Here is a 23,793-nt window from a genome sequence, read left to right as displayed (position 1 = left end):
ATAACAGTTACGTAATCAATCGATAGTGCGGACACTTTTCATTTGCAAACCACCAAAATTCGTGATCTTTTAGCGTTGGAAAAGAAACCACGTGAATAGAGTGCCCTCTCAAGAATAGGTTCTCTGTGCCATTGATCCAGCATTGCTCTAATGAACTCTCGCCGCCCTGCTTCGTGTATGATACTGAAATAGAAAGTTCGTGATCTTACACAATGGCTAACAAAGTATCGCTTGTAATTCTCTCAGTGAGTCTTTTTTCCCTGGTATCCTGTAGTAATGTTCTCATTGTACCACTAGTCGGCGAAGGCAGTCACTACTATATAATGCTCAAACTGGGCAGGGAATTGATGGATCGTGGTCATAACATTACAATGCTCCTAGCAGATCGTTATCAGCCTCTTATTACGTCATCTCAAAACCCTACAGAGAGGGCTATTAATTACATCTATTTCCCGTCTCTTTTCAAACTTGATGATTATCATTACTTGCAGGCAAGTATGACAGAAGCGGGACTACAGGGCAGGTATGTGCAATGGCTTATGGAAATACATGCAATGGGCGCAGAAAACATCTTTATGCAACTATATGATGAATGTCGCGATGTTTTAGGCAACCAAACGATTCTCTCAACATTGCGTGATTTAAATTTCGACATATCAGTGGCAGACGTCAACGGTTTCTGTCCTGTTTTCCAATACCTACGACAGTATAATCGTATTCCGTATGTAGCTGTGTCTGCTATAATAACAATACCTTCTTCTTCTCTCTTAACCACTCGTACGCCTACAAATCCTGCATACAAACCAGAAATGTCTTCCGGGTTTGATCACGTGATGTCATTTTCAGAACGAATTATAAACTTTGCAGCTTCTATATTTTACTTGATTTTATTCAACCAAGCAACTGATCCATCAAAGGAATTGAGAGTTCAGCACGGACTTGATTCTTCCCTATTTTGTGAGGATGCGGAACTTTTTTTGATCAATACAAACTTTGCTTTGGATTTCCCGAGACCGTTGATGCCTAATACCAGAACAGTAGGAGGCATAACGACAGGACCAGGACGCCCTCTGGCGGTGGTGAGTGTTAAATCTTACTCGTTCGCGTGGGTACTCGAGCTTATTTTGAATCCGCGACAATGGACACATTTGGCCTTGAGGCCTAAAGGCTGAAAAAAATTACAACTTCCTTGATTTACTATTGTATTGAGATATTTTATCCAAACAAATGTTCATTTGCAGAAGCGCGGTGGTACTATGACGTAGTCATATATTGGCAATAGCATCGTGATATTAAAATGACCACGTTACAGCAATTCTTGTGGCCTATGAGCTGTCTTAATTAACAAAATATCAGACTCATGTCAGAAAAAAAGCTCCGCCGCCTGATACAACTCCCTTTGTCATTTTTAAAATTGCACGAATTTCCAAACAACTGTTCATATGCTCACGATGATTAAACTTTTGATATCAAATTTGGTATCAACCTTCAAAGGAAAGTGAATAGAAAATTATTATATAAATTATTTTGCCATAAACTCTCCAGACTCTGATTAAATGTGGATGTGGCGACGTTTTGATTTGGCTGTGTTTATTTTAGAACCACCGTAATCTTAAAATTATTTTGAACATATTTTAATTTGATATAAAAAATCTGATGTTTATTCGTTGTAATTCCTCCTTTGCCGGCACATACCTTTTTATTATAGCAAAAGTTTTGAGGAAAGTGTGGAAGATTTAACCACCAATCCAAATGAAGTATTCTATGCACACATTTGATGTTTCTGCTTTATTATACCGTAGAGACCATTAAAAGCGTAATCGGATTTAGCTGGGGACAAACAAATCTGAATGGAGCTTTTGTGAATTAGAATTTTAAAAATCCTATAAAACTAAATAATAAAAGTAAATTCTGTTAGAACGCTGAACAACCGATTCTTTTGTTGTGCAAGGCTCACTCAGTCATTTAATGAGGCAATACAAATGTCCCAGTGCCGTACTATTACGCTGACTTTCGTATTCGGCGAGGAGGACGATTTCGACCTCCTGGTTTGTTTACAAACAGAGAGGTAGACAAAAAACCGTTCCGCTTGTCCAAACACTCAAGTATCAGAAGGATGGTCCACAATAGCGTGATTCACGTAACCTGAATAGGGATTAAAAAGCTGTCACGTAGAACCATGTGCTTCTATTGTCCAATTTGCCATCAAGATTTCATATGGAAACAGTTCAGACCCAGTACAAGATCATGTCAGAAATTAATATTTTGTTCTGGGTCTGATTATTCGGACTACAAATGTCCCACATGAATCGCATTCTGAATACGAAGAATGTCCTTCTGATATCAAATAATTTTGATTTTTTGAAATTCGCAATGTAATACACATTTTATGGAAAATCATTAAAAATTGATATTTTTGATATTTAACAGTACTCGAAGTAAACTTTATAAATCTGATGATTTATATTTAAGGGCTTGCCCATCAGTTTCATTCAGGGCGTGTTTGAAAAACGGCACTGCGCATTAGTAAAAAGAATAAAATATACTAAAATTTTCGAACCACTGCCAAGGCACTATGAATGCTAAAGATGCCTATTGTGCCACGGTGACTGTGCTTACATTAGGCGATTTTCAAAGATATACATATCAAAGCGTTTCTAGTGTATTGAAAATCAGATTTTGGTAGGAATACAGTCATAGAAAGACATATGACTCTACTTGTCTGTTTGTTTTTCATTTAAGGTTAGCCGAGAGTTTTTCATGCGCTTGATTTCAGAGGGGCGTAAGTTCATAACAGAAACAGCCATGCAGAAAATGAACAAGCGTACTGGGACGTAGGCCTACTTACAATAGAATATTGATCCACGGTCAAGACATGAAACTGAGTGGCTTAGCTCGTGCCCGGAGCTCGTGAGTCGGGTGCGGGCGGGGGTTACATGAGGGGCGACATGCCGGGTCGGATGCCGGGGGAGGGGTACAAGCCATTTTCGGCAATTTTCATAAGGATTTTATAAATTTTAAAATTGATTGGGGCACTTCGTCAAGCTACGCCCTGGAAAATGTGTTGATTTTGAATTTATAGCCTTGATATCTTTGATGAAATAAATCAATGCGATGCTGCTATTCCCCTGATTACAATGTAATAGGGTACAACAATAACATCAACAACAATATCAAAAAGCAATTATTTGCAAATCGAATTTGGGAAGAATATTCAAAAAGACAGACTTAGCAGGCCTACAAATTTCTGAATTATATAAAGTGAAAAACAATCAATCACGATTCACTGCAGTCAGCGAATCAATCAAATAAAACTAAAAAGAAAGGAGCAAGAAAGAATAAAGAAATAGTGAAAAGAGAAAGAAAGAGAGAGAGAGAAAGAAAAAGAACGAAAAGAAAGTAAGAAAGAAAAAGAAAGGAAGAAAGAAAGAAAGAAATGAAAAAAAAAATGAAAAAAGAAAAAGAAAGAAAAGAGGAAAGAAAGGAAGTAAAAATGAGAAAAGAGAGAAAAAGGAAAGAAAATTCAGCCACATGGGGACTCGAACCCACAAAAATTGTTCATAACAGATTCCCAGTCCAACGCTCTATCCAATGGACCATACATCAGCTTACGCAATTTCTTATTCTCGAAGCGGATATGTAACTATAATTTGATGTAATTACTTGATTACAATCGCGTCCGCACAATGGCTCTTAGAATAAACACGCATGTCGGCGCTGAAATTTTGAACGAACTGATGGAGGAAAAACCTTGTTTTTTGCAATACTAGCTTCAATTTGGAGTGAAAATCAAATGGGATAGCAATTGGCAGAATGTTGAGAAATAATGTAGGTATTCAGATGTCTAAATTAACGCCTCGTTATCAAGATATCGATAATTTCACAAAACAGTTTTTTCTCAGACAAGATTCTTGAAAATGTTCCCCCAAAACGGGCTTTTTAAATTTGATCGGTACTGTATTTGGTTCTTCCCCATGGCAACATTATTTCTTTAATCGATTTGTAGTACAATACAAAAAAGGAGAAAACAATCACTCGGCGTGGTTTTATACGGAGCGAACATTTGAAAAAACTGCATGGAACGTGTTTTTGATCTTGTGAACATGGTGCGTAAAAATGATTTAAACGAAGGATTTTCAAACGGATTCTAAAATTTTTTATAAACACACAAAAATAATGTAAAGATACATCCATGCACCAACATTTGATTCACTGCGATATTTGATTGCTGAGAAAACGCGATTTTAGAGAACAACTTTATACGTCTTTTATACGTTTTTTATACGTTTCTTCGTGTAACCTTAATACAAATTAATTTTGATGAATTGAACTGGTACGACTCTTAGGACTCGTGATAAACGAGGATTAATTTTGTAATAATAAAATGAAAACGCTGGGTCATTCACGACGTCATTTGTAATTCATGTCAAAACCTGGGGAGGACCACACACATCCGTGTATACGTGCACAATCGATACTCAATGATCCAGACAATACCGTTTGAATATACCGCCCTTATGTATGCACTTGCTTGACACATCTTGTCACTTGCGGGAAGATATACATGTACCCTAATAGCTTACAATAGATACCCCACCGTAAATAGCTCTCTTCGTTACCTCGCTGTGCTGATACACGCGATGCACGTAATTTTGAGACATATTTTGTTCAAAAATGATAGGGCGGGACTGTTTTCAGCTAAAATGTTGGCTATCAGCAGATGGTCAATGATACCGGGAAGTGTTGCAGAAAGGTGAGCGTACTCTTTATTTATTCAAAATAGCACATATCAATGAATTTAAATTGGAAATCCAAAAAGGAAATGTCAGGTCAAAATTCTCACCTTAGAATTATTGTGAAATAAAATCAAACCAAATTTAGGCTCAGCAAACAACGTCCAATTATTCCCATTGGTGTTTGCTACACGTGCATATAATAAATTATGATTTGGGGCTAATTTGAGAAGAGTTAATGCCTCGAGTTTCAAAATACACCGAATGATGTTTTTTGATCAAAAACATCGAAAATTCAAGACTCTGTAAAAACAAATCAAGAATTATCTGGGATAATTGCAACTAAGTATAATGAAAGTTATGATCTAAGCTACCAGATGCATCATTAATTTCCTGACTATCAAATTTAGTTTTGGGAAAAGATTACTTTAATGTTTTGGCGGGATTATTTCCGCCAAAAATTTCAACCAAAAAGAGCATGTAGCCTTAAAGTGTATGTACAAATGTGAGTACAACATATCTAAACATCCTCGTCCTGACAACTCTTTCAGAGGATGGCGACTTTAGACACAGCTGTTCTCGGCAAAGAGAAGTGATGTTTGGTTGGGCGGTTTTCGGGAAGGGGTATTTTGTCGGCGAGTACAACATATCTAAACATCCTCGTCCTGCCAACTCTTTCAGATGATGGCGACTTTAGACACTGCGGTTCTCGGCAAAGAGAAATTTAAAATCTGGTGTGGGGCTGGGTGGTTTCCGGGAACGGGATTTTTGTCCGTGAATACTTCATATCTAAACATCCTCGTCCTGACAACTCTTTCAGAGGATGGCGACTTTAGACACAGCGGTTCTCGGGAAAGAGAAATTTAAAATCTGGTATGGACGGTTTTTGGGTTGGGGCGGTTTTCAGAAAAAAAAGCGATAATGTTTAGGAAAGGTGTTCGTGGATAAAATAAGGAGTCAATTATATACTCATTTACTGTTTCATATAACTAGCGGGATACCCGCGCTTCGCGCGGGTCCCCGCTAGATGAGTAAATGGGAGCGTTCACTATAACAGGAAGAATTACTGAACAGGTAGAATCATCGAAAAGATACATTTTGATTTTCCGTTTCCATGTTATTTATTTATTTTTTCTAAATCTGTTATTTGTTACATTTCCCTTTTAGCTTCATTTTTTATTTGCTGCTTGTGATTTCCCGTTTCCATGTTTTTTATTTAATTCTGTTATCATTATTATAGCTTCTTTTTTTTCTTACATTTCCTGATTAGTTTCTTTCCTTCTTTGTTTCGTTCCCGTTTCATTTAGTTAATTTAACCCGTTGGCCTAATTACTTGTACCTCTTTTGTCATTTTAATTTCATTTTTCTTTATAGTAGGTCTACCGCTTCATTTTGTTTATACAACACACGTATTTTCCCGTATACGTCCTCTCATAGCGTGTATGCGGACGTGTTCATCTTTATCATAATCCCGTGACCCGTCCATGTACCTTTTTGTCCTTTAATTTTTATTTATTTTTCCTTCTTTCTGTATTATCATGTCCACTGGTCTCTGGCTCGCAAGTCGCGTGGCTCTGCGCCGTTTACGCGCGCATTGGCGTAGTGCGCATTACGCTACGCTCGCGCGCCGACGCGCTGCCTGCCAGCTGCAGTGACGCGCAGGCTGGCAACTGATTTTCATAACAAAAACCCCGTTTTTACCCATATTTTCACTGTTTTTGCAGTCAATTCTTGACCGATTTCAACCAAATAAAGTCGAGGCGATTTCCCGTATATTCCTCGATCTCCCGTATGAATTTGGCGACATTTGGATCGAAACTGACGGAGCCTTTTACATAAACCACATAGATACATACATACATACATACATATATACAACATTCCCCTATTTATAGTAAGATTAAAATTGTGAATGCTCAAATTGCGAATGCTTTGTATTTAAAGAGAGTCTCCGGCAATCATAACATTATGCCTTATATGATAGAAAAATAATTATCAAGCACGAATCACGTGGTTTTATTCAAAACAAACTCATATTGACCATAAAACGAATAAAACAGTCGGCTCTCAACACGCGATATTCAAAATTCCCGCGCCGAAATTGTCTAAGTGCAATGACGTAATGGTTATTTGTGCTCAATTGTCGTCAGCCTTTATTATATTACTGGGACGTCATTGCACTCGACAATTTCAGCGCCCGGGAATTTTGAATACCGCGTGTTGAGAGACGGATGTTTTTATTCGTCTTTATGGTCACTATGAGTTTGTTTTAAACCACGTGATTCGTACTTGATAATTATTTGTCTTTCATATAAGGCATAATGTTGTGATTACCGGAGTCATCCTTTAATAAGAAGGAGCCAATATATACTCATTTACTGTTTCATATAATTTAATTGTGAATGCTCAAATTGTGAATGCTCAAATTGTGAATGCTCAAATTGTGAATGCTCAAATTGCGAATGGTCAAATTGCGAATGCTTTTTAAGTTAAGAGAAGTGATGTTTGGGGTTGGGCGGTTTTCGGGAAAGGGATTTTGTCGGTAAGTACTTCATATCTAAACATCCTCGTCCTGACAACTCTTTCAGAGGATAGCGACTTTAGACACAGCGGTTCTCGGCAAAGAGAAATTTAAAATCTGGTGTGGACGGTTTTGGGGTGTTTGCAGGAAAAAAAAGGCGATAATGTTTAGGAGAGGTGTTCGTGGATAAAATAAGAAGGAGCCAATAGATACTCATTTACCGTTTCATAAAATTAAATTTTGGGGTTGAAAACTAAATCTGGTTTAGGGAGGTTTTAGAAAAACGCAAAATCGCGTGAATAGCACAGGCTTGAGGTACGGTAGGTGATGTACAAAAACGCAAAATCGCGTGAATAGTTCATGCTTGAGGTATGTGATGGAATCAGCGAGATGGGCAAAATCGCAGGAATAGCACAAGTTTGAGGTACTGTAGGTGATGTACAAAAACGCAAAATCGCGTGAATAGAACAAGCTTGAGGTACGGTAGTACAAAACGCAAAATCGCGTGAATAGCAAAAGCTTGAGGTACGGTAGTACCATGGAGGTATATAAATAAATGGAGAATGATCCAGCCAAGCCTCTTTTGTACTACGTTGGTTATGACCAATTATTGTTGAATAGGCAATTTCAGGTTTATATTGATTATGCTAAGCTGATTACATTGTGAAGTCTGTTTCACTGGCCATTGATTTCAATGGCGTAAAATGAAGTTTAGGCCTATACTTATTGGAAAGTGCTCATGTTTCATAAAATTTTGATATCAAAATCTCATTTTCGCCAAAAATTGAGTGCATAAATTGCATCAAGAAATCAGTCTTTTGAAAAAGAAACACCTTATCTGTTGTCATCTTGTGACTCCTACATTTTGGTCATGAAAATTGAATTATGACTTTTTTTTCCCCCCCCGTATATTTGGAACCCCTCCCTCCAAAGAAAATGATAGCCTCCTAATAATATTAATAATCATTTAGGCCTAAATACTGATAATTATTTATTATACAATGAGAAGTTTAATGATGATGATTTAGGCGGCCTATACGATTTCATGACAATACAGAATTAAAAGTTTAAAACAATAACATGACATATCCGTCATGGGCATGGCACTCAATCAATTTGACCCGAAGCTTCAACCAAAATCACGATTATCATACACTAAACTATGAGAAACTGTTAAAACAAAGTATGTAGGGCCTATACATTCCGTAGGCCTATATCAATTTCTCTCTAGAAAAGATTGTCTGATCATCACTTTTGCTTGAATTCCGAAGTACTTCCGGTAAATTTTGCTCGCTCGTAACTCAAATGGCCCAAATTGACCCAACATAATTTTTTCACAATCGGAAGGTAAAAACGTTTTGCTTTCATTTGCACTATATTTGAACTCCCTCAGACCCCCTTAAAAGCTTAATATATGAACATGAAAACTAAGTATATTTGTCAAGTTACGGCACAACTAGTGTAGAAAACAGTTTCATAACTTGAGAACAGAACATCCGAATTTCTTCGGGTTTTCGCACGATCATACATTGAAACTATAAGCTATCAAAACTGGTGACTTTGAACTAACTGATTGACTAGCTGACGTCATTATACAGTCTCTTTTACAAGGCTTCCGGTACGGGTCAATGTAGGGTCAATTCCTATGAGTAAATTTTGGGAGTGACAATCAATGAACCATGATAGAGGCTCATAACCATCGTGGAGATCAATAGCTTGGCTGAAGTGGCTGGTCAATTCAAGTTTGGTGACTCATTGAATAGAGGTAACGGGATAATCTCCACTTAGGAGATTAGAATTCTGGCGATCATTCTCCATTTATTTATATACCTCCATGGTAGTACAAAAACGCAAAATCGCGTGAATAGCACAAGCTTGAGGTACCGTACGGAAGGTGATGTACAAAAACGCAAAATCACGTGAATTGCTGTTCTGGTTATTCTGTGCTCTTTATGCTAAGAATCACGCTTTCACATTAACTTGTGCTCCTTTGTGCTATTGTTGCTATTGTCAGAAAAATCACACTTTCACATTAACTTATGCTTCTTTGTGCTACTATTGCTATTTACCTACTACTCAGGCATATTCGCGTTACATTATGCTATTCTGGCTATTCTGTGCTCTTTATGCTAAGAATCACGCTTTCACATTAACTTGTGCTCCTTTGTGCTATTGTTGCTATTGTCAGAAGAATCACACTTTCACATTAACTTATGCTCCTTTGTGCCACTGAAGTGCGAAAGACTTCCACCGCTTCCAGCCTCCGCGATATTTGTCCGTAGTAGACCCGGCTTTTGAAGCCAACGCAGTGTCTTGAAGAGACGAAACTAAACCAGAGATATATTCGTTGTTGCTAATGTTAGTATCAGATGAAAACTCGCTTCAAACTCCACTGTTACATCTGAAAAATTAAATGAGGTGGCCGCGAGTAAAAACGAAATATTGCAATAGAAACTGCGGTAACATATTATTACAAAATACAAAAGAATTGACAAATTCTGGTTTTTGATACAAAATTCATGATCAGGAGCATATGCGAAGAAAATGGCAAAACGTCTAATTAAATCTAACGACATTGTTTCGTCACAGGAGAGTGATTTTGAATAGACAAGCATATGATCACGGCGTGTGGAATTACAACCTGTCTAATTATTGACAACGCTTTCTCGTCGTCTTCATGTGTCTTTTAATGTTTAGGACATGTCAACGTTCATAATCATGATGGTACAATTTTATATTCATGATTGGTAAAACGATCAGTATCTTGTGCTATTCAGGATTTCACTTACATGTAGACACTACTTTGCTTACCTTTGCTTTATACATTTGAATAATACAGGAATGGATAGAGTTTCTTGAGAGTGCTGGTGAAGATGGCGTAGTGTTGTTTTCAATGGGCTCTAATGCAAATGGTATTGATGAAGATATATCAGGTCTCTTTGCTGGAGCTTTTGCTCAATTATCTCAAAAGGTTATCTGGAAGTTGAACGGCAAACCATCGGCCACTGTGACTCCTAATGTCAAAGTTGTAGACTGGATACCACAAAATGATCTGCTAGGTAAGCCTGTAACAGCCGACATAACCCCATGAGACATAACTACCTGCCAATTGGCCAAAATGAAGATTGTGTCCAATTGTGAACAAATCAAGGAGGGTACTATTAATATGAAAAGTTTAAAGCCTAGTTATAATTGGCAATTGAAATGAGGATTTCAAATTATCAACCAATCAGAAATGCTGTTAGATGATCAGTAGTGTCCAGGGAGTTATATAATAAAATGGGCAGCCAGGAGGCTGCTCTAGACATTAATATACCACCGTATGAAATCTGTCATTATGTCATATATCATATACTGCGCACAAAAAGTACCCATACACCTAATAATACACTAAACTTATAATTACCAATAGGTGGATAATTTTATTATGTGTGTATTAAAACCTCATTCCTCACGATGTGTGTGGTGGTGTGAGGGGGAGGGCGACATTTTCATATTTGTAACAAAATATTTTAAAGGCCAATCACAGATATGGGCCAATACACTAGGTCACCTGAATCAATTTGCATTGTGGGATATGGTAAATCAATCCCGTGTAGGATTAGATGCATATTTAAATGGTAAATATACTTGTGCTTGCCTTTAAGCGCGCGAAAATTTGCCGGATTAATCATTAAATGTGTTAAAGAAACAAATCACAGATTTGGGCAAATATATACAATCTGTCATATGATATATTATGATGCCACAAAATATCATATAACCCTAACGATTTAACCATAACGATTTACAGAGGTGCCGTAGGGTGGGTGCCTCTGGCTTTGCCACTGAATTCGAGAACGTATTTTAATTGTGTTCGATATAAGAAATTTGAGTCACAAAATTTGATACGGCCTATGAAAATTTAATTCCATAGTGAACATACTGGAAACTAGTTGACCATTTGACTTATACCATATTGCCCTTCATCTCTGTTCACAGGTCATCCTCAGATCAAAGCCTTTGTATATCACTGTGGTATGAATGGGGTATGGGAAGCTGTATATCACGGAGTACCTATGGTAGCTGTGCCATTGTTTGCTGACCAATCCGACAATGCACAAAGATTGGTATCACGTGGTATGGCGGTGAAAGTCGACATAACTACGTTGACCAGCGACGAGTTGGCTCAAGCTATACGTACAGTCATTAGAGATCCAAGGTAAGATTATTGCTCTGCGTGCTAGACATAGGCTTCGCATAAAAGTATACCACTGTTTTTGAGGTTTCTTTTTAAGGGATGTGAGAAGAGCGAACCGTGGTAGAGGGAGGGTGTCTGCAAGAGACACAGTAATCAGAAAATGAATAACCGAGATCGCGCGCCAAATAAACTTACTGTAGTAATTTTCCTGGTCTTTAAAAAAATTAGGCATAGGTGGGAATCGAACCCGGTACCTCCTGGTTCTGAAGCCCGGATAATAACACTAAACCAAGTTCCTATCTGCTCTACAACCTGTGATATTAATCCTTGATAATACTTAACGGAAAAAATCAATACTAATGTATGATGTCCTACTAAAGTAGCAATCGGTCAATCTGCTCAATCTTCACGTCGTTCAAATAATCAATCAATCGAAAAATAAAATAAAATAAATAAATAAATAAATAAATAAATAAATAAATAAATAAATAAATAAATATGTCAGTTCTCTCGACCCCCCAAACGTCATTAAGTAAATAAATATGAAAAAAATAAATAAAACTAAATAAATAAATAAAAATAAATAAATAAAATAAATAAATAAATAAAAACTAAATAAATAAATAACTGCATAACTAAATAACTAACTAACTAAATAAATAAATACATAAATAAATACAAAATAAATAAATAAATAAATAAATAAATAAATAAATAAATAAAACTAACTAAATAAATAAATAAATAAATAAATAAATAAAACTAACTAAATAAATAAATAAATAAAACTAACTAACTAACTAACTAACTAACTAAATAAATAAATAAAAACTAAATAAATAAATAAAAACTAAATAAATAAATAAAAACTAAATAAATAAATAAATAACTGAATAACTAACTAACTAACTAAATAAATAACGTTAAATACAGTAGCTCTCCGCCTCATACAGTCAAGCTCTCCGCCTCCGCCGCATTTGTACTAATGATTCCGACTTCTCACAGCATGCCAGGGACCTCAAGAAGAACCTTACATCTAGGGGACACAGCGCACTAAAAGTGCAGCAGGCCATCAACAAGGTCAAATCTCTTCCCAGGTCAGATATACTGAAGCAGAAGCCCAGAAGTCAGGACACCAATACCAGAGTCCCTGTTGTGCTCACTTTTCATCATAACCTCCCTCCTCTCCGCAGCATCACTAATGACAATCACCATATACTTCAAACCTCAGATCGGCTACAACGAGCAGTTCCTGATAGCCCCATCCTGGCCTACAGACGTCCTCGCAATCTTAGAGATCTTCTTGTGAGAGCTGAAGTCCCCCCGGTTTCTGATACTATTCCTTCCACAAAACAGGGTACTTTCACATGTGATTCCAACAGGTGTGTTGTCTGCAAGGACCATATCCAAGAAGGGAATTCTGTCGTCAGTAATTCCAACAATTCCTCCCACAGGATCAGGGGCAACATCACCTGCACCACTCATTTCTTGCAGAGTTTGTGGTATACAGTATGTGGGAGAAACTAAGACTGCACTTAAGAGCTCTTGAACATAATTTTTTAGAAGTGGCTCTATACCTCAAAAAATAGATTTTTCTGATATTTTGTGCAATGATGCATGTTAGGGTGTTGACTACTTGTGTGACTAAAAAAAATTCAAAAATTGGCTCGTTGCCATGGAAACGGCCAAAACCCAGATTCTGTCATTTTGGGCCAAATTGGCAGTGAAATTAGTTACAAAACATGCTATTTCAAGTGTTCGCTGCAACTAAGCCATATAATGCTGGAACATTACATTAAGTTCTTGTGAAAGGACATCTATTCATTTGATGATCAGCATATTTAGAGGTCAATAAGTTATTCTTAAGGGTACGTGCAGAGCCCATCTGGCAGGTGTATTTTCACTTTTTCATAAAATGTCATTTTAGCACCTAAAATATCATCATGAAAATCAACAACCCGGTGTTGCCAGGATTTTGTCCATTCTAGTGTGGGTAGTTCAAGCTAGGTACTTTACATTTTAATAAAAATCAGCTTGGGCAAGTGTTACTTCTAAATACAGTGTTGCCAGAAAAACCGGTATTTTTGCAAATTGACAATTCGCAAATTACGCCTTTTTGTCAAAGTTTTGTGCATTTTGACAAATATTTTCCTTCACGGTGAATCCAAACAACACTTTTTTGTCTTTGTAAATATCTAAACACTAAAAATTCAAAAGCAGTGTTGCCAGAATTCTTCATAAAACACCCAATATTAGCATTTTAGTGATTTTGTGTTGATGGTTTGGTTAGGAAATGCTTTTTAATGTTCATACATCGAATGTACATAGTATAGATTGTTATATGAATGTTTAAACACCTGAGCACAAAGTGTTGCCAGAATTCTTGATAAAACACCCAAAATCATATATATATTTATATGTGCCACGATCCAACTTCAATTTTTTTACTATCATCAATATTAATAATAATATCAATGTAGGTCTATTGGCCTATTAACATCATTATCAGTAATAATCAAAAATATTAATATCAATATAAATAATAATCAAAAGTATTAGCATCAATTTGGTTTACTATCATCAATAATATTAAGAATAATATCAAATATATTAACGTCATTATCAACAATCAACAAAAATATTAACATCAACCCTAGAACTACTGAGCCATATTTTGTAACACCGACTACGAAGGGGGGTTGCAACCCCCTAATTTTCACTTATAAACGTCATATACCGTTATATTTGGAATCAATGTATAGCTATGGGTCTCCTCTACCCCAGTGATACCAATAAGTACAAACATTCCTCTCATAATATCGCTATGACGTCATAATGTGAGGGCGCCCATGCAAATTTGGAAAATTTCAGCTATGTACAAAAGTATTAGCAAAATTGATTTTCGGCTAAAAATTCTACAAAAAATGCGAAATGCAAAAAATTTTGACTGAATTTTCTCCTCAAACTAACAAGTAAAAAGTCAATAGCCTATAATAATTTTACATGAGCGAAATGAAAATAATTTATTTTACTGTAGAAACCATTGGTGGCCCTCACCAACACCCCCCCCTCTATTGTCATCTTTGACAGTCGGTCCTACCCCCAGGTAAGGTGCTGGTAAACATTTTTACACTAATATGAGGTCAAAGAATGGATCTACGATTAGTTTAGGTCGGAGCGTAAATGCGCACATTTTTTTTTTATGACGGATAAGAAATCTTGGGGTGGTACTTCGTAGTTCTAGGGTTAATATCAATAATAATCAAAAATATTAACATCGATATCAATAATATTCAAAAATATTAATATCAATAACACTAATAATCAAAACTATCAATATCGATAATAATAAAACATATTCATATCAATATCAATAATATTTAAAAATATTAATACCAATATCAATAACACTAATAATCAAAACTATCAATATCAATATCAATAACAATCACAAATGTTTATATCAATATCAATAATAAGCAAAATATCAATATTAATATCAATAATAAGCAAAATATCAATATTAATATCAATAATAATCAAAATATTAATATCAATAATAATCAAAAGTATTAATATCAATATCAACAATAATCAAAACTATCTTAATATTTTAAAATTGATATTTATATTAATAGTTTTGATTATTATTGATATTAATATATATGATATTATTGATATTGATATTCATATTTTTGATTATTATTCATATTCATATTAATATTTTTGATTATTATTAATATCAATATTAATATTTTAGATTATTATTGATATTGATGTTAATATATTTGATCATTATTGATTTTGATATTAATATTTTTCATTATTATTGATATCGATATTAATATTTTGATTATTATTGATATGGTTATTAATATTTTGGATTATTATTGAAATTGATACTAATATTCTTGATTATTATTTAAATTGATATTTATAGTTTTGATTATTTTTGATATTAATATTAATATTTTTGATAATTATTGATATTGATGTTAATATTTGTGATTATTATTGATATTTATATTATTTTAAATTATTACTGAAATTGATATCAATATTTGTAATTATTATTGATATTGATATTTTTGATTATTATTGATATTTATATTTATATTTTTGATTATTATTCATATTAATATTGTTGATTATTATTCATATTAATATTGTTGATTATTATTCATATTAATATTTTTGATTATTATTGGTATCGATATTAATATTTTTGATTATTATTGATATTGATGTTAATATATTTGATCATTATTGATTTTTATATTAATATTTCTCATTATTATTGATATCGATATTAATATTTTTGATTATTATTGATATTGATATTAATATTTGTGATTATTATTGATATTGATGTTAATATTTTTGATTATTATTGATATTATTGATGTTAATATTTTTGATATTGATGATAATAATTTTGTTTATTATTGATCCAGTCCAGTAAGTCTTGAGTGACCAGTTCAAAATTCAATAGAAAACAAAGAACAAAATTACCCTGACTATAACTTTGCACTAGATAATACTAGAACCGTGGGGTTTTCAAAACTTTTTAGGACAAGCTATTGATGATAGTAAACCAAATTTTGACGTTGTCAACGGTAGCGGACTGGATCGTGGCATTATGATTTTGGGTGTTTTATCAAGAATTCTGGCAACACTTACTTTGTGCTCAGGTGTTTAAAAATTCATATAACAATCTATACTATGTACATTCGATGTATGGAAATTAGAAATAATCATTTCCCAACCAAACCATCAACAACAAATCATACTATCAGTAAAATACTAATATTGGGTGTTTTATCAAGAATTCTGGCAACACTAATTTTGAATTTTCAGTATTTACATATTTACAAAGACAAAAAAGTGTTGTTTGGATTCACCTTCAAGGAAAGTATTTGTCAAAATGCACATAATTGTGACAAAAAGGCGTAATTTGACAAAATGTCAATTTGCAAAAATACCGGTTTTTCTGGCAACACTGTATTTAGAAGTAACATTTGCCCAAGCTGATTTTTACTAAAATGTAAAGTACCTAGCTTGTACTACCCACACTACAATGGACAAAATCCTGGCAACACCGGGTTGTTGATTTTCATGATGATATTTTAGGTGCTAAAATGACATTTTATGAAAAAGTGAAAATACACCTGACAGATGGGCTCTGCACGTACCCTTAAGAATAACTTATTGACCTCTAAATATGCTGATCATCAGATGAATAGATGTCCTTTCACAAGAACTTAATGTAATGTACCAGCAATATATGGCTTAGTTGCAGCGAACACTTGAAATAACATGTTTTTTAACTAATTTCACTGCCAATTTGGCCCAAAATGACAGAATCTGGGTTTTGGCCGTTTCCATGGCAACGAGCCGATTTTTGAATTTTTTTTAGTCACACAAGTAGTCAACACCCTAACATGCATCATTGCACAAAATATCAGAAAAATCTATTTTTTGAGGTATAGAGCCACTTCTAAAAAATTATGTTCAAGAGCTCTTAAGAAACGGTTTTATGGACACAGGTCAAAACCAAGAAGCTTGACACCCCTGTTGGTAATCACTTTAACCTCCCCAACCACTCCATCTCCGACATGATCATACAGGGCATTGAGTCTTTAGGTAACCGCCCTGACACCGTCCGTGCCAGCAGGGAGAAATTCTGGATGAAGCGCCTTCGTACCATCCAGCCACACGGTCTCAACATCCAAGAGGGAAACGACTAACTTGTTTTTCATCATCATAATATTTTGCCCCCCCTCCCATTTTTTTTCAATTACTTTAAATATATTTTTCCTCCACTTTATTATTTTATTTTTTATTTCCTATTTACATCTATCATTTTGTAATATGTTCATGTAGTTGCCATTCATTTTCATATTTCTATTCAGCCCATTGTCTTCATTCATATCCTTTGTCCCTCTTACTTCCATTCATGACATCCCACTTCCTGCCCCTATTGATATTTCCCAAGATACACTTATGTCTTCTATTGTCTTGCTAATTTCCTTATGTCCATGTCCCTATATATATGCATGTTTGTGTGTTGTCTTGTCACTCTGCCTTTTGATAAAGATCCTGCTAGGATCGAAAGCTCAGGCCCCTAAAACTTTGAAATTTTAAATAAATAAATAAATAAATAAATAAATAAATAAATAAATAAATAAATAAATAAATAAATAAATAAATAAATAAATAAACATAAAAAATATGGCATAGCAAGGTTTCGAACTAGCGACGATCAGAACAGCAACTAAGAAATCACAACACCTTAGACCGCTCGGCCACCGAACCATACATCCTACTCCATATCAAAGAAATATATTCACCTCTAGCGTTACGCAATATTGGCATATGACCCGGACACATGCTTGTAGGTAAAGATCCTACGTAATAGAAAAGCATGAAAGGTGCATAAAGGGTCTATCCCTTGAAGTCATACTAACCAAATAAATATACAGAGGCCATTGACATGTAACCAACTCTTTGTATACCTTGATACAATCAACATATACAATTAGGCGTTGACGCAATCATCAATGCGGGAAGTATAAAACCATATTCACTGCATATTCGCCACTCGTGCACTTTCTTGAGTCTACGGCTGTTCCGAAAACAGCCTTGAACCCTGAATTCAGAGGTAAATTTTGGGTTGTTACATGGAATTCAAAGTAATTATATCATGAAAACGCCCACCGAGAGGACTACGATACTCATTCAGAGCCAATCTACATTCTGTTATTTGCAAAAGCCGACGATCAAAGTAAACTTATAAAAGGAGGAGGACCAGAAATCAACGTTCATTACCGGTAAGACTAAAATCGCATCGAAAACGCCAAAATGCAGTCACAAAATTTATAATATTACTACATCACCAAAACAAATTGTAACGTAGGTATGCAGAAAAGAGTTGTATTAGCAATAACAAAGTATGTGCAAAAAGATTTGTCTTTGGCATGTCGCCTTCTTGAAATATCACCAAAATATCAAATATCGGGAAAACGCCCCAAAATTTAAAACAAACATGTACCTTCAAAAATAAATGCAGATTTGTATTTGGTGTCCCGGTCATTACCTGGCGCTGTGATGTGGGATTCCTCGTCGCTTTCTCTCTCTAGTTACCAGTACTTTAAGTTTGCCCTTTACCCAGCCCTTAAGAATCACTGAACCAATACTGGACTTGTTTCTACTTATTTTAATGCATTTGTCATGCTGATTCCAAATATGGTCATGTGGTCATGAAAATTTACAATTTTGAAATATTTGAATTTAAAAAAATAAAATTGGTACTCGTCGTCTGCAGTCGACATTGGTCTTCACCAGACACAAAAAGAAACTGGTAGTTATAGTCATCCTAAACTGTTCAACAACTTGCTATTAATTTTGGATTATTCTGAAATATACATTTTGTCAGTTGGACGTTGTTTTCCCATTTGACACCCTGTTCGTGAAAATCGAACAAGAATTGACCAAGATATGCACCTCCAAACCCTCAAACACCAAAATCAAAAGTTGTAATTTCGACGAGTTTCAATGGGAACACGTCGTTGTATTGCACACAAGCACCACGGGCCAATCAATAAAGCACACAATATAACAGGCACAATTGAATTGTTAAAATTGCAACTTTTGATTTTGGGCTTTGAGGGTTTGGAGGCGCATATCTTGGTCAATTCTGGCTGGATTTTCACGAACAAGGTGTCAAATGTGAAAGCAAAGTCTATTTAACAACATGTATATTTCAGAATAATACAGAATTAGCAGGTTGATGGACAGCAAGGATGACTATAACTGAAAAATCGAAGCGTTCGAAATCGCCCATATTTTCAACCTTTGGAATCTCAAGGCACTCAATGTGTAGGATATAGCCCAATTTGGGCTCCACCTTGTATCTTTTGCATAGGGTCCAATGTAAAATTAAAACTTCACATGCATTTTTCTGGAATTCCAAGTGCTTGTTTCCTCTGGCGTCAAAAATATGAAATTGATTCCGGACTAAAGTTTCACAACGAGAACGCGCATATTACTTCGCACTTCAAGATTTAAAAAAAAAAGCGGGAAAACTTAAATCGAAATTGCTACACAGCTACACAGTGCACAATGCCCTTACAATGCAAATTAGCAGCCTACCTGTATATTGGCCGATGTGTGGAATGCAATGGGCTGTTCCAGTTAAAATCCTTACACCCTCTAGATGGAGGTCATTATGTCAATCTTACACACAGGAGTGTAGATATCAAACGTAGTCACCCATTCAGGCAACTCTATTTGATATTCACACTCCTTGTGTGTAAGATGTCTTGCCGGGTGGGGAGTATGGAATTCAAATGGAATAGCCCAAAAGTTCTTCTTTTGTAGGATTTTAAAGATTTCAATTTTTAGGCCCCATGTCACATGGGGGAAAATGGTAAACCACACATATTTAGCAGCACTTCTGCTCATTACTCACCATTTAGCAGAATTCAGCAGCCTGCTTCAACAGATTTTGTCGTGATTTCTGCCGACCTTAGAAAATCTGGCTGTTTTTGTGTGAGCTCCCATGTCTGCCCATGTGACATACGGCCTACAAGAGCACACAGCTTCTCCCCATGTGACATAGGGCCTACAAGAGCACACAGCTTCTCCCCATGTGACATAGGGCCTACAAGAGCACACAGCTTCTCCCCATGTGACATAGGGCCTACAAGAGCACACAGTTCTCCCCATGTGACATAGGGCCTACAAGAGCACACAGCTTCTCCCCATGTGACATAGGGCCTACAAGAGCACACAGCTTCTCCCCATGTGACATAGGGCCTACAAGAGCACACAGCTTCTCCCCATGTGACATAGGGCCTACAAGAGCACACAGCTTCTCCCCATGTGACATAGGGCCTACAAGAGCACACAGCTTCTCCTGAACACCAAGACTTATTACAAAGGAATAATTGCATCGGGATATTAAAAGCAATTAATAAATGACCTGTATGCATAAATAACCCATAACTATGAGATTAAGAGCCAATGCATAGGTGACATTAAGAGCAATGCTTTAAATTCAACCAAACACACTAAACAAAGATCATTCTAAATGATATAATAACTGCATGCTTTAATAAGCAATTGATAAGCATTTATAAGATATTACCATTTATAATAATAATTTTGTATGCTTAAGGTAAAATAAACATTTTCCTACTGTTCTTTATTCTTCTTTTTCTTTTTAGTTACAAGAGCAACGCCACACGTATATCCGCAATATTCCGAGACTCACCCCGCACACCAACAGAAGAAGCCGTTGATTGGATAGAATATGTTATACGTCACAATGGCGCCAAACATTTACGATCTGCTGCTTTAGATTTAAACATATTCCAGTACTTATTACTAGACGTCATCGCAGTCTTGCTATTAGCTTTCATTGCATTTATGATTATTTTATACTGTAGTTGTAGACTATGTTTCAGAGGTTGTAAAAGACTATATAGCGGGTCCAGTAAAATAAAAAGTGAATAGGTTGCTATATATATAAGTTTAACAAGGTAACGGTGCACGTATCGACAGCCATATTATTTTCATATGTTCACGAATTTTATTAGAATAAATTCGTATCAGGTTTCAATTGCCTTGGCGAATTGAAAGGGTGCGAGTCTTCCGCAATGCATACATCTAAGCGTGCGCCAATCAGAGTGGTTTTGAACAGGTATGATAAGGATAATGAACTGAGTGCAATGCATTAGTCAAGATAATCGCACGCGCCGTAACTCCATGGCAAGTGCGATTATCTTGACGAATGCATTTGCACGAGTACATTATCCGTCATATACTTTGAGTGTATTAAAGCAATAGGCAATGTCAATGGCTGCATTCATTAGTTTGAATATTAGGTAAAATATCTTAAATTTTAAAAACACCGTCAGATCATTGACCAGGTAGCATTTACTAGTAACTGGTCAAGAAAATCAATCACTGTAGAAGTTAGCTATCAATGGTATCGATTGCGCCATACGTCATACTTTAGTAATTTATTAACGCATGGTTTGTAACCAATTGATTTTATGTTGTGATCATTTAATATCGTAGTTCCGAACACAGAGAGCACTGAAGCAGTTGACCTAGAAACAATCGATTTTGACGTCCCACTACATGTAGTACTATGGTGAATGGAGATGAGAGAATAAACTTATATATCAATATCAACTGGACTTTATAGTTCTACAATTTGAACTTTAAAATCTAATCATATTGTTAAAACACACGACAGTGGAATTTTTCAATTTGTTCAGTATTATAAAGCATGATCATGATATTATGCGCTAGTGTGTGTTTCCTGGGCGTGTTTATGTTATCTTTGATATAGGCCTACATGTAATTCATTTGTAAAATGCTGAATATTTTGTAATGGTGTCATCTTGTATAATTATGGTCCACCTGTTTTTAGCCCTTTTTAATTAATAGAAGCTCGATTATTCTCATTTGATGTTTGATTTATTTGAGTTCATTAATCATAATTTATGGCAATGATAGTTGCAAAATAGAACAGTTTGTAACCTATGATTTACAAAGTGCGTATGAAAAAATACCATACCCTATAACTATTTTAACACCACAGAATGTATATTCGTACTTTTTTGGTGGTATATATATCGAACATAGTTATATAAGCTAGTCTCCACGGCAGCCAGTTTGGTTCCGCTCCCTCCACACAAACAGTCTGCCAATGGCCACTTATAACGCCGTTTCTGATTGGCTACACGTATGTAGCCGCGGTGCTGTACATACGGGAACTTGATTGACCTCAGTCAACTGGCGAGATGGCGGGTCAAAATTGCTCATGAATAATTAAGTAGCCGTCTAGCCGATCGACCAATTGAAAGCTTTGTTTGACGTCAAGCTGGATGACGTCGTCAAAAACCGTTAGCCAATCAAAAGGACCAGTTCGTCATCATTGGCAGACTGTTTGTGTGGAGGAGCGTAACCAAACTGGCTGCGAAGGAGACTGTATATATAGCCTGCACGCGAAGTAGTTCGCGAAAATAATGCACAGGAGAAGAATACATAACGATGAATAGAAACGGGCACTAGAAGTATATACGGGTTTACGATATGGCGTTTGGAAATCGTGGCTTATGTGACCAAGCTAATTAAGCATAATTAAGCATTTTAATTATAATAGTGAAAATATAACAACTGCAAAATATAAGGGATGACACTTTTTAACCTTTTGGCTATTTCTCCTTGGAAAGAGATTATGATGTTCATATAGACTTTTACAAATGTTCAGGCTATTGTGTCACATTCCTGGGCTCAAATGATGTAAATAATAATCTAAATCTATGTCGATTGAGTCAGTATTATTATGCTAATTATGTTATTGTTTTATCATTGTAACATGCTTCAATACCCTTGTCAAGTCTCTTGTACATGCTAACAGACTTAGACCCTACTTTGATCCAGCTGAGAGACCAACTAATCCTCCTGATAACATAGATTCAGAGGACGATCTGGAATTGGATGCAGACCAATTCCCTGGCAATGATGCCAATTTTGACCAGGTCACCGAAGGCCAACCTGACAGCGTAAACGACAATGACAAAGACGAAGCGACCCACGACACTCCTAAGCAGGACAATGATCAGAGACAGTCATCCAAGACGGATACATTAAGACCAGGTGCTCCCGTAGTATTGGGGCAGCCTAGTAATGAAACTAAGAAACCAAGTGAGTCAAATACTGACACTCAAGCCCAATCTTCCCAGGAGAAAGATTGGTATGTTGTAGACAAAATTGAACGATGTGTAAATTATCGAGGAAAGCGTTATTACAGAGTGAAATGGCAAGGCCGTTCTCAACGTACCTGGGAACTAGAATCAAGAATTCCCGAAGTTTTGATCCAGGAATTTCATATTAATAAAACCATGTCGGGGCGAAAGAAACGAAAAGTAAAAAGTAATAATTCTTAATTTTAATTGCAAAATGTCATAAGAAGCAGCAATTTCTTTAGTTTGCCTTAACTGGATGACTAAGACATTGTGCGTGTCGGTGTAATTGCAAGACACTGAACTCGCAGCTTCTGAGATGATATTGTTTGTTTATATTATTTTGTTAAGAATGAGCGGAAATGCTCAAACATGGTTTTAAAGTTAAATCCTTGCGCAAGGTATAGTCAATTATGGATCCTGTGTTTTATGTAGTACGTATAGTACAGATGTACGCTTAATCGTTTTAATTATTGAATTGAATTTCTTAAGTATACAATACATGTACATATTATAACATGTACATGTCTTATAAGGTATCATTATGTAATATGAAAGCACATCTTATTAAAAGCATTGTTCACATTCTTGTTCTAAATG

General features: G+C 35.5%; 1 protein-coding gene across 1 annotated transcript; it reads left to right on the top strand.

The window, feature by feature from the left end:
• LOC140166564 (UDP-glucuronosyltransferase 2A3-like) lies at positions 1-22,344 on the top strand. The gene is made up of 4 exons (XM_072190058.1): positions 1-1,079; positions 10,094-10,313; positions 11,236-11,455; positions 20,662-22,344. The coding sequence occupies exons 1-4, from the start codon at positions 213-215 to the stop codon at positions 20,948-20,950; spliced, it is 1,596 nt and encodes a 531-aa protein (XP_072046159.1). The 5' UTR covers positions 1-212; the 3' UTR covers positions 20,951-22,344.
• Positions 22,345-23,793: the final 1,449 nt, after the last annotated feature.

The sequence above is a fragment of the Amphiura filiformis genome, chromosome 12 (genome assembly GCF_039555335.1).
Source record: "Amphiura filiformis chromosome 12, Afil_fr2py, whole genome shotgun sequence".
NCBI classification, from domain to species: Eukaryota; Metazoa; Echinodermata; class Ophiuroidea; order Amphilepidida; family Amphiuridae; genus Amphiura; species Amphiura filiformis.
This window is presented reverse-complemented; position numbering and strand designations above follow the sequence as displayed.